At 41.9% G+C, this 12,927-nt stretch overlaps 1 protein-coding gene across 4 annotated transcripts in view; it reads right to left on the reverse strand.

Moving 5' to 3' along the window:
* The window catches only part of hivep1 (HIVEP zinc finger 1), a 51,374-nt gene that overhangs the window by 16,563 nt on the left and 21,884 nt on the right, over window positions 1-12,927 (reverse strand). Inside the window, exon 1 of one of the 4 annotated variants that reach the window (XM_068333428.1) lies at window positions 6,258-6,282. The exons of 2 other annotated variants lie outside the window; for them this stretch is intronic. In XM_068333428.1, coding sequence (XP_068189529.1) covers window positions 6,258-6,267 — 10 coding nt within the window. In that variant the 5' untranslated portion in view covers window positions 6,268-6,282. Of the gene's footprint in view, window positions 1-5,894; window positions 6,176-6,257; window positions 6,283-12,927 lie in introns of those variants that run through there. One more of the 4 variants, XM_068333425.1, reaches the window with a different exon arrangement.

A 12,927-nucleotide genomic window follows, 5' to 3' on the forward strand; every position in this document is an offset into this window, starting at 1 on the left:
ACGCAAAAGAGACGACGTGAGGGGAGGTGCGTCAGCAGGCGGAGGATGACAAGATGGGAGTCGGCAGCTTCCCCCTACATCACTGTCACCGAGCAGGAAGGAGAAGTTATGTAACACGAGCACCTCCAGCAGCATGCAGGACACGCCCGGCTGCGTACAACCCCCCCCCCCCACACACACACACACACAGGCTGACCTATTCTTAGGACAGTCACTGTCAAGGAGATCTGTCAAAACACGCAAATACGCATCAAGTAGATTAACGCACAGTTGAAAATAACTCGATTAATCAAACCACACTAATCAGCCAGCAATTCATCTGCTGTCATTTTTCCAACTATAACAGAATAAAACAACTAAATCTCTGAGTTACAAGTTATTTTTATCTTGTGTGATGGTGGACTGATGGTGGAATCAGCATCAACCCCCCTTGGTGCTGATTCCTGACCCTTTTCATGGCCAACATACATGTTACCAGATTATTCCATATTATATAATATACTATATACTAGCAGGAACCCGTGGAAATTCCACGATACAACAATAATATCAGACGTCATACCAAACATACAAAAACAAATGTATTGGTATTATAAACCAAGCGCACCCAACATAGTCAAAATCAACGTGGTGACGTAAAGACTTTGGGTTGGCAGATCATGGATTGCGCTTGGCGGGCATTGTGAGGCCGTAGACGAATGTTAGCAGGATAAATGGATAAAGAAAGCGAACTAATGGTGAGATTGGGAAAGGAGCTAACGTTAAAGGAAAAGGCAGCTGTCCAAAGAGCAAGTGAAAAAGAATTGTTAGAGAAGTGATAGTTCTGTCAGCTGACTACATGAACAGAACTGTATGTAGTTATTTAAAGAACGTTTTTGTCAGATGCCCGAGGAACATATTGTATACTACATCTATTGTCCCATTCCAAACGGAAACCATAGCTTGACAGACTGTTCGTGCTAGCCTGCTAGTTTCACTAAGAAATCGTTGCCATTTTCTGTCGTTCCTGCTGTTTGGACTTTCTGCACAAAAACAGGAAAATTGTTGGAAATGTTATGACACTCTAAAATTATGTTATCTGGGAAGTCCATGTATAGTTATTTCTTCTCCTAATATAGCAGATGCCTTACGCGTTATTGTTCACGTGATTCCTTCTGACAGATGTGCTGTCAGCCGCTGTGATTGGATGGGTGCTTGATTGACAGGTAGTGGGTGGAGTTACTGACAGCATGAGACTTTCAAGTGAGTTTATTCAAATATATAGGTGGGGGTGTATATATATAATTGTATATATATTCAGGTTATTGTAGTCTTATTGAGCTGAAAGATTTACATTAGAACAAGTCTGGCAAACAGGTCTGGTTTCACCATTAAATGTTATAAAGCTGAAATGTAATCATCATCTGACTGCTACTATGGCTCAGGCATAACAAACAGGAATATTATAATAATAAGATTATTACAGATTCTTGTGTCTACATTCTGAAGAAGGCATGGTGTTTCTAATGACTCTGGCCCATTTTTGGTCATAATACTTTCAATACATCAATACTTTCAAAGCTAAACAATCAATTCATTTGTATTAAGATACAGTAATTTTTAATTGGGTTACAATCTTTTTATACAACATATAAAAACAATATTATCTTTGAACGTGAAACCACTTCAGCTGTAGTTTCAGTGAAAGAAATTGGGCCTCATATGACGCTGACTCTATTGTAAAACAGGGCCACACCTCTGATCGGTCACCAGCGGGGCGATGCATGAGTGATGCACAACCCTCTGTCACCTCTACGGGAAGTTGAGCTTATCTCTTTTTTCTTCCTGTTGTCTGTGGAGGAGAAGCAACATTTCTGCAGTCCTCAGCAGCTGACCCACGCAATAAGTGGTCATGTTGACTCCTGTCTGCATCTGAGACAGTCTTGAACTTCACAGACACAATCATGGAAAAAAAGCCTCGGGGGGTGGGGGTGGGGGCGGGGGGACCGGTCTGAGAGCAGAGCCGGAACCGAAAGACACAAAGGGGGCAAGTGCTACTATAGGAAGAATGCTGTTGCATCCCATAGTGATCATAAATGGACGATGATGCAAACCAAGGAATCCCCCCAACACATCCAGACAGTCCCATTACCCTCCAGTCTATCATCATCAGCTAGCTAAGAGGGGAGCACAAAGCAACTTCCTCCTCCCTCCTCTTCCTCACATCAGCCAGACCGGGAGCCGGAGTGGTTCACTCTATCAAATCTAATCACTACACAAGGACAGGAAATGACAGGATGATGACGAATGGAGAGGGAGCAGAGGTGTAGATAGAGTGGTCTTAGAATCGACTATAATGTATTCCGTCACAAAAAAAATGAAGGAATTGAGGGCATTTTTCAGCTATTTGTATTTCTGAGATGTTGAGGTATTTTCTGGCAGCAGTACATCTCCTATTTGATGAAAAGACCTGAAGAAGGTTTTCTGGTCCTTTCTTCAGTATGTAAAGCTAATTGAAGCCGTTTGGATGGAGTGAACACGATGAGAGTAGACAGAGTTTCCTGCTCCCTTCTTTCGACTGATAAAACATGAGTCTTTTCTCAAAGGAAAAAATAATTTGCCATTTCCAGTTTTCTCAAAAGAGGTTTTTGTGCTTTGTCTTTCTTGATTTGGACAGACACTAAAAACAACTACAAATATGTCATCTTGGCTACTGAAGATCCAGCTAAGAATTTACCACACTACATGTTTTAAAAAATGTTCTAAATATATGAACAGAAGTTTGTCACATTTTTCACAATTTGTAGGTAACATTCTTTTGTCTGACCTTCATTTTATATTTTACCAGCTGAATATTGCAAAGGTAGAAGCAGCAGATCCTCACATCTGAGAAAACTGAACCACAGCATTTTTGGCACATTTGACTGATAGATTAACAAATCATCAAGTATAAAAATAATCATAGCTTCATTTAAATATCCTGATTCAGCTTTTAGTCTACTGCACTGATGGCAAAAACTGCAGAATCAATGAACGTCTTGTCAGACTTATGTTTATTCAAATCAGCCCAAAAAATTGGACCTTTTGTAGCTGCTTGCATGCAGCATTGGATTTTTTTTTATCAATTAACATAATGAAACATTAACAGTATTGAAAAACAAATGGTGTCTGAACAAGAACATTTTAGAATGATGAATCGGTACAAGAATTGTTCTCCCTGCAGCGAAGAGATCAGGTGCTGAGTGCTAAGCACCAATGTGGAAGGAGAGTGGGAAAAATTTCTTGGGGGTGGGGGGGGGGGGATGATGGTTGAGCTGTCTACCCTCCACTGTGGGGGATTGTTTATGTGCAGAATGGAACTGCGTGTAGAATATAAATGATGGCATCAGGGCAGGTAGGAGTTAAATAAAAACACAGTGTTAACTGGAGCTTTAGGCAGGCCCCTCAGTAATGTATCTTTCTAAAAGAGGAGATTCACATCTTGTACACAGAGCAGCAAACACAAAATGAACAATGCAATCACCACGATTCACTTGGCCAAGTTGCCTTTTCCTGTTTTCTGTGATCATAATAATAATTAGAGGATGTGAAGTCCCTACTCTCTCCTGGTGATGAAGCTGCAAACATCCAGAGAACAGATGAAATATTGATCACTCTCCCTCCCTCCTGCACACACACACAGACAAAGACAGTGGCTCGGTGCCATATCTGAACAGTGCTGCTGCCCCCACAGGAAAGTGTAGGTGGAAGAAGCAGCAGACTAGAGTCCACTGATTATTGGGACTGCGTGGGCATCCTTGTGAAAAAATTGATATCACGAGAAACCTACTGGGGGGGGGGGGGTTACACGTGTGTGTAGAAGGTTTAATGGTGCAGCAGTTTAGCATGAATGTAGAAACTAACTGCTTACATTTCTCAGACCACACACACACACACACACACAAGTAAAAAGTACTGCCAAGCATCTGCTTGCAGATAAATTATAGAAATCATGGGCAAAATAGACAAGATTCAGGCTACAGAAATGAGATGTACTAAATAACCTTTTTTTTGGAGTCACAAACCATAAAGGGTGTGAAGTCTGGCTTGGGACACTTAAAAAAAAAAAAACAACTCAGAAAAATAACACTAGGATTGACAAAATTAGTATCCTTCCATCCATTTTCTTCCTTATCTGCCTTGCGGTTCCCTGATCTGCTAGAACATATCCCAGCTGGCTACGGGAGACAGGAGGGGTACACTCCGGACGAGACACCAGCTCATCACAGGTGACCTTGTTGTGAGATGACAGTGTTATCCACTGCACCACTGTGCCACCTCATTGGAAGTATGATGTAAACAAAATGTAATGTAATCTAAAAAACTAAAAGGGGGGGAAGCAGTATATTACTATTATTACTGTGAGTTAATGTGTAGCATTCAACTGTATGATTCACCTTCATAGTTTCAATAAAGATTAAAGTGCACATTGTTTACATGAGCAGTCCTCAAAAACGAATGTTCAGAACACAAACTTATTCCATTACAGTACTATGACTTAAAGCATCCTCTCCAATGTGATTCTGTGCAAATGATTTATGTTGCCGAAATCAAAAAATGAATTAAAATTCCACCACTGATAATAACACAACTCATGAAAAGGTAGAGGTCACCACACTCAAACTTTGTCTCCCCAACAATCTGGATGTCATCGTATGGGTAAGGTACGACTACGATCATAGCTTAACACAACTTTGGCTCACTCTTGATTCATTACAAGTGTTAAACGCGAAGACAAACTGGTGTCTGAAATAATTCTGAATCTGAGCTCCATCTTCATCACCTGATGGAAGCTCAGTAGCGGCCAGAAAGACGACGGGTACTGGTTGTATGGATTCATCTGTGTTTGTTGTAACAGCAGAACACTTCCTATAGCATGAGTATCGAAAGGAAAAGACAGGCAGCACTTTGTGATGAGTCTCTGAAATATTTAATGATTAATCAGATATTTGAAGAGTTTCCAGGAAGATTTTCTTTTTAAAGCTTGTCATTTTTCTAGGATGTAAAAGACTGTCGAGGTCAGAAACTGGGCGCTATCAGGTAAATGCAGTGAATTTAAAGCTACACTGTTTTTACGTGTATCTCACGTCACTTTGGGGACTTTGGCCTTTTTGTTTGACAAATGATTTTCTGCATGTGAGCCCAACTGGTTCAGATAAGACGCTTGTTGAAATTCAACAGGAAGCCCATGACTACACAAACACACGAACACCCACTTTATTTTCGGAGGTCAAAAAAGTTGAACTAAAACAAGCTGCATGTCAGACTTCATCCAGTCAATGTCCCGAATTCCACCCCAGGTAGTGAAAGCTGTGCAACAGAACTAAGAGACTGTTTCAACATTACTACTTCAGCTATTAGACAGTTAAAAGCATATATTTGGTTTGAATCTACAAGTTCAATCAAAAACGACAATCAACCAATCTCCAGTGCCAGAAGGACCTTGATGTGAAATAGTTTAGTCACTTCATGGAAAAAAACAATCTTTCTCATTTAAAGTGGGAAACATGCCTCTTCTTTCTCACATTAGACTTCTGCTTCTGCGATAACCTGCTGGTCTTGGATCACGACAAAGAGGCCACAACCCTATGTCCTGTACTATATTAAAGTTTTTGATCACATTATTCAAACCCACCACCTTCAGTGCACAATCTGATAACTTTAAACAGAACAGTGGTATTTGCATTAAAAAAAAACAAAGTACAGATTCCTCTTGAGGAAAACAAGTGAAGCCACATTGTTTTTGAGAATACAATGAAATGTAACATTTATTTTCAAACAGTGTGCACTGAAGTTAAGCAGTCCATATATATGACATTGATTTCAGGGAAGCGTAGCTACAAATCTAAACATCATGAATGAGTTGCTGGACTTACAGTTCAATCTGTTCTCACAGCAGCCTGGTGAAAGCAGCGCTGACATTACTAACGAAACAAAACGTTTAAAGAAACTTTCACACAGCCGACCTCTCAGGTCTCCGCTGGTGACATGACTGCACATCGACCACTTCCTGTCTGTGTTCGCTTTAAAAGCAGAAGAGCTGTTTGACTAGCATGGAGTCATAGCAGCGAATGGGTTTCCTATAGAAAACACGCAGCTGCACACACATCCGACCCAAACACCGACACACTGAACTCCCAGTCAGCGCAGGGCAAACACTTCACTTTATAACACCAAATAATGGAGCACATCTGTGTGCAACTTGTCCCACAACAGTCCACAAGACAAAATGTTCTTACCAGTTGACATGGAACAAACAATCAGAAGCTCCTGAACAAAAAGGCAACTGCAACAGGAACAACAAGTGCATGTGTTCGAACTGTGTCAACACAAGCAGTCACACGTCTGCGTTTCCGCCCTATCAGCTGTGGCGCTGGGGTGGGGCGTTGCCAGCATTTTCCTCACAATAATGTGACGAGGAGGGGAATTCCTGTAAGTCCCAGGAAGAGGGAGGCAGGGAGGGAGGGGGGGTGGCCTGTCTAAACAGAGTATGCTGGTTGACGTCACTTAAACCGGCTTTGGCACCCTCCAGAGGATCCGTCTCCTGCCCTCCCTCCCTGTGTTTGTATCCGAGGGGGAGGAATTCTTTGCGGCCTGCCAACTGCTGGTTGCCCAACTGCTCGCTCACGGGTGAGGAAAACTCACACAGGCTTTGTTTTTTTCTCTTCCTTTTCAATAATGAGGTTGTATCTTAAGACTAAGCTCCTGTTTGCTCTCAGTCAATCTGTCAAGTTTCCTCAGTCAACCTCAGGAATGTTTCGCAACACTGCTTGGCATAAGATATCTGATCAAAATTTGTTTATTTGTCGTTTGATCATGTGGTCACAGACTGAATTAAAATCATTTGAGCATATTTTGAAAAACATTTTAAAAAAAGAAATACTGAAAGTCAAGTTCTTACCGTCACATCTCCTCATCCTCCCTTGGAAAAAACAGAAGATTTATGCAGCGGTGGCCGATGGCAAACGTTTTTGGGGAGCGCAAAAGTTCCAAAAACAACAGCAAACAAAACAACACACTGTTGCCTAAACACTGATGTTAATTTTCCATAAGCGCAGATAGAAGACTCAGAAAATCAGGAAACAAGATGTATTTATTCAACTGGGCTCCGAGAGAGAGGAGGTTTCACAATGATGATTCACTGTCTGTCTAATTAGAGAAACAGTCGCAGCTCGTGTATCCTACCAGACGAACAGGTAAGTGCGTCAAACATCTGTCCAACCCTATTTTAACCCTTGTTTCTATTAATGATATGACAGCAGACAATCAAGCCAATCACATTACACCAAAAAAATAATAACAAAATGAAAACTTGCTGTCAATAAAAGTGGGAAGCTCCATAGAAAAATCGGAGGCAACCAATCAGAGCGCAGCTTCAGATTGACTGTTTTCCTAATGATGCTCGGCCATGCATTCAGGTACAATGTACAAGTAATCACTTTATTTCTTTTATGTTGTTTCACATTGTCTCATGATTCAATGTTTATCGTTTTCTCTTCTTGATGTTGGGCTAACAGGCGGCGCTGCATATAGAAAAACCAGGTGCAAGTATGAATATATAAATAGCTTTCATTTCAAAAGCGCACTCATCACAGATAAGGTCACATTTAGCGTCTGGGCACTGGAGGAGATACCTTTCTACTATTTTTAAATCCAATTAAGTCATTGCTCATTCCACCGCTTCACATGTGACAATAACATGCTTTTCTTTGTGGCTTTGGAAAATCAGGACTATTTGCAATTTTCTGATGTTTTCTCACCACAACTGATAAGAGATTGCTGCAAGAAAAAATACTGAACAGACTCTGTATGTGACAATAATTTGCCTCCAAACTAAGTGTTATGTCACAAAACCGTTCTTGTCTTCTCTTTCCTGAAAAAAAAAAAAAAGCATTTGCTTCTTCTGGTGCTTAAGTTTAATTTGATTTCATTGAATGGTAAATTGGTGTGTCCCAGATGAACAGAATTTCCCGTGTAAAGCCAAGCTGTTCTTTTTTTCTGAGGAAATCCATGGAAAATGGAGACACCCTGAAAATTATTTTTCTAACTGCAGAGAAGAAGACATTCAAGCCTTTGTGTGGGCGACACTAAGAGCCTGGAAGTGGCCGTGAAAACTGCAAGATCTTGTGATGATTTTTTTTTTTTTAACCCAACGTGAAACTGTGCCAGAGACAAAGCTCTTACAAAAAATAAAAAAATTAATAAAGTAGCAGATCCATCTGGTAAACGGTGACCGACATGTTGACACTGACATGTTGCGATAAAGCTGCAGGGATTCAATCTGATGGCCTGCAGGTCAACAGGGGGCGGGGTTTACTGTGACCCCCGGGGAGAGGGGGGGCGGGGGGTGGAGTTACCTCACTCACAGGATGACGACTATGCTGGGTTACATAAACGCATCTCACCATACATTTGACAGCAAATAAAGCGTCTCCCGGAGTGGAACTCGCCTCTCAATGAGATGTGGTCCAGTTTTGGATTAGTCCTTATAGGGAATTCTGAGGGTTTTACTCTTAGGCCACAAAAGTGGCCCAGAAAATAAGATAAATATTTACTCAGGCCAGGGACAACAAACACTTTGACCGAGCACTTTTTGCAGAATCATTGCTGGTGTTCAGACAATAAATAATTCACAGGCAGAAACTGTAATTAAGGCCGACCAAAGCAGCGACATCAAGTTTGTGTTCGCGGAAATAAACACAGACTCATAGAAGAATCTCAACTTTTCTGAAAAAGACAAGACGGATCAGTCACCACACGCCGCCCTGAGTGTGACCAATAGGAAGTGTGTTGTTTGGGGGGGGGGTCACCTCATGGGAATGTCTGAGTGAATGACAGCTGAGAAGGTGATAATGCAACAGACACTGAATGAAGTAATCCAGCTAGAAAGCTCTAATACCCTGCAGTTAGTGTGTGTGTGCGTGTGCTGGGTGTTCATTAGGTTAAAGACACACACATGATCACACTTCCTCACACTCTGAACTGAACTGAACAGACTGCGTTGCCAAAAAGTGTTCTATCCTCCCCTGCATATGAACAGACGCCCACGATGACCCCTTCATGTGCTGAAAAGACCCAAACTGAAACCATTCCAAACCCACGTGGGGAGGCTTCGATGAAAAACACGGCTCAGTCGCAGGGTGGACACTTGTTTTTCTCTGCTTTCGCTCCATGTCCACGATTTAACGCATGCGGTCCCGATCAGAGCCGTGTTCAGTCATAACTGTACAGACCGCAGAGATTAGAGCGTATATTCAAAAAGGCATCAGAAATAATCACTAAGTAGATTTACTCAAGCAGCATTTGAGGTATTAACTTTGAGTATTTGTGCTTCTACATTTCAGAGGAAAATCCTGTACTTTTTTGCTGCATTACATTTATCTGACAGCTGCAGCAAAATCCAGTTCTTATTTTTGAAATGAAGACTTTAAAAAGAATTTAAGAAAACATAACAGCTTATAAATGCAAAGTGTTCTTTATCCTGTGGCCCCTCATCATGATTCAGAAGTTTATCAGTTTGACTGTATGTCAGCAAATTATGGTTGCATCATGGATTGAGAAGGAGTAATGTCAAATACGAAAAATCAGGACAGGTTTCAATGCAAAACGGTTTCCCTGATGGTGCTAAAATAAACTGCATGGCTACTTGTACATTATGTTCACAATAAAGTATTAGTACTTTTAGTTCAGTAAAAGTTCAGTTGCATCATGCTAACATTCAGCCATCAAGGGCCACCTTTGTTGAAACACTCACAAATTCCACAGAAATCAGTCGCTTAGCATCAGAAACAGATTTGTGACTCAGAGACATTGACGCAACTGCGATCCAATCAGTGGAATCTAACACAATTCTGGCCAATAAGTCTCATCCGGTTGACAGATGTTGCTCTCATATCTCTGAATCTAATCGCAGTGCCATCCTCGCTGTGTGAGGAAGGGACCATTACAGCCACCGAGCCTTCTAGGAAAAGCTGCAACTTTTAATTAGATCTGGAGCTTATGAGGCTGAGAACAGCGAGGAGGCTGCGAGCGCAACAAAAGGCAGCTTACGCAGGAAGTAAGGATCTAAAGCTACGCAAGGTCATTGATCGCGTTACAAAACAGCAGTGGGATCGTGCCTCTGCTTTCTCACCTATTCTCTCCCTCCTCCTTTCTACTGTTGCAAAACAAGCCTCATCTCTCCTCCATCCGCTTCCTCCCACAGCTCACCCCTCGGGGGGGGCTGAGATGTTAATGAGGGCTGTTGTGATCAGTGTTGCACATGGAAAAAAGCCCCATCAGTGGCATGAAATCTATTTGGATTTAAGTTCAGGTAAAATATTTTTTATTTTTGTAATTTATTACTTTAGGCTTCATCCAGTTTAGTGAGCTGACTGGTCCAGCAGCAGCGTTTCGGTATATTGTTACAGTCGGTCAGGTCATCCACACACCGGTGGCCGTCTCTGTGGGCTCCCACAGGGTCTCGCTGCAGCTGCTGCGAGCGTCTCTCTGGTTTCCCTTTCTGTGGATGCCTCCAGACAACCATCTGCTTTTATACCTCATTTAGCACATACAGGCTCTGACATATACACGACTGGTGCTGCGTGTAAACACAAGAGGGGCATGTCTCAACAGCGGCCACAACAGTCAGCCATGTGTAGGTAAAAACAGTGAGGTCTTGGCACCGGTGTGACAAATTACTCATTGAAGTTATTTGATGTGTGAAAAGCAAAGCAATCCTGTAAGTGACAGAAATACCTCGGTTAACCTCACTTTTAATAATATTTATCACCTTTTTCCGTGAGAAAAAGGTCTCAATGGCAAAACAAATGGTCGACGTGCAGGATCGTATCTGTAAAAACAACCTGCAACCAGACAAACTAAACTAGGGCTAAATAAACTACAGTGATACCTCTACTTACGAAATTTTTTACTTAAGAAATTTCTCAGCAGGAAAATATTACCTCTACTTACGAAAAAAATGTCGACTTGCGTAATGTAACACAGTATCAGCTGATACTCGAATCTCCCACAGGTTCCTGAACGCAACATTCTCATAGCTGCTCTGCCATTGGCTATTACCTATTACGTATCTTCCTGGCATCCCATTGGCTAAGAGGGATGTCACTCCAGCTCTGTGTGGAGCTAGAACGGTGCTTATGGAGTGTCTCGGCATTCGACCCGTGAGGTGGTCTGATAATTTTGCGCAAATATAATAACTTTTTGAGTACGTATTCACTATGGACCCCAAGAAAGTGACGGAGAAAAGAGGAAAAGACGAAGAAAACTATTTTTTTGTCTGTACAAAGAGATAATAGAAAAAGCATGAGAAAGGGATGCGTTTGGCTGATCTCTCCAGATGTGGCCAAAAATCTACAATCGACACGTTATTAAAACAAAAGGAAGTTTAAGGAGTTTAAGACATTGCGTGGGTGGTTGGAGAAGTTCAAAAGGAGGACTTGAATTCACTCTGAGGGCAAAAATCAATGGGGACAGCTGTTAAAGGTAAATGACCATCATTACTATTGTTTACTCTATTATTTTTTTACGTTATGCACAACTCTCATTTATTGTGTAATAATCTAGTCGTAACATGTATTTGTTACATGTTTGGATGCATTTTTATGCTTTATAAAACATTTATGTCGGGATTTTTGTGGGCTTGGAACGGATTAGGGCATTTGCATGGAAAACGCATCTCTAATTATGTAATTTTCTACTTACGTAATTTCTTCCAGAACCAATTAATTTCGTAAGTAGAGGTACCTCTGTATTACCCACTGATTAATCCGCTGGATGCTACAATCCTTAGAATTAATAACCTGAAATTTGATGAGGTGCAGCAGATTTTGTCCTGAACCTGAAGATATTTCATTTATGTGAATGCAAAATGAGCCAAAAACTGTAAACTCTCAAATTTACCACCACACTTTATGAACCGTGTTTCAAATGGCCCCTCTGCGGGATGAGGAGTGGGACGACGCTCCTCATGGAGCAGGAAAAGCAGCGTTTGACCTTTCAGTTGCCGATGATGGATACAGTGGATGCTTCATCCTCTGTGATGCTGTTGCCACCCCCACGCTGTTCCCTCCGCCGTCAGCGGCAGGCAGGAGGTAAACCACACCGAGCACGAGCAACGCGACATTCCCTCAACGTTGCCACCTTTGTCCTCCTGTCCTTTCCCTCCTTCTGCCTCTTTCCATCCTCCTCCTCACCACCACCACCATCCCCTTTACCCACCATTTTCCATTTTCACCCTCCCTGCCTCCCCGCTGCTGCCGCTGCCCACTCCTCTCTCCTGTTTCAGTTACATCACAGTTTAAAAACAGTCCACAGACGTGGACCCTGATGATTTGCCTGTTGCAAAAAAGAAGGAAGCCAGAGGTAATTATTCCAAATGCATCTCTTGTGTAAATATTGTGATTTGGTTCCTATTTCTTTTTTTTTCTGGAGCTTCACTAATTATATATCCAGCGAATGGAAAACACCAGAGTAAATGAAGCAAACAGGAAATCCAGGGAACACCAAAAGGATTACCTGCGGCTGCTGCCGGTGAGGTGGATGTTTCCAGGAGCGCTAAGAAGATGATGCATTTAAATAAGCATAATGAAATTACGAGAAGGGAAAAGCCATTAGCAAAGGAGGATGTTCGCAAATACAGTCAGGAGTGCATGAAACGGTGATCCAAACTGACCTCACAGTGTTTCCTACACTAATAATATCATTATTAATAAGCACATCTATTTTTACTTGGAAGAGTGGATGAGGGAGGGAGGGGGGGAGCTAAATGCGTGAGATGATCTCACAGTGCGTGGAAGAAGAAGTAGTCACACGGGTTGTAAGTTCTGCTCTATCTCTGGACCAAACTGTTGCATAACAGCGTCAGCTCAGGCTTATCTCGTCCTGCTTCTCCTGCTGCACGTCAGCCTG

This window comes from Antennarius striatus, chromosome 14 (genome assembly GCF_040054535.1).
Source record: "Antennarius striatus isolate MH-2024 chromosome 14, ASM4005453v1, whole genome shotgun sequence".
Taxonomy (NCBI): Eukaryota; Metazoa; Chordata; class Actinopteri; order Lophiiformes; family Antennariidae; genus Antennarius; species Antennarius striatus.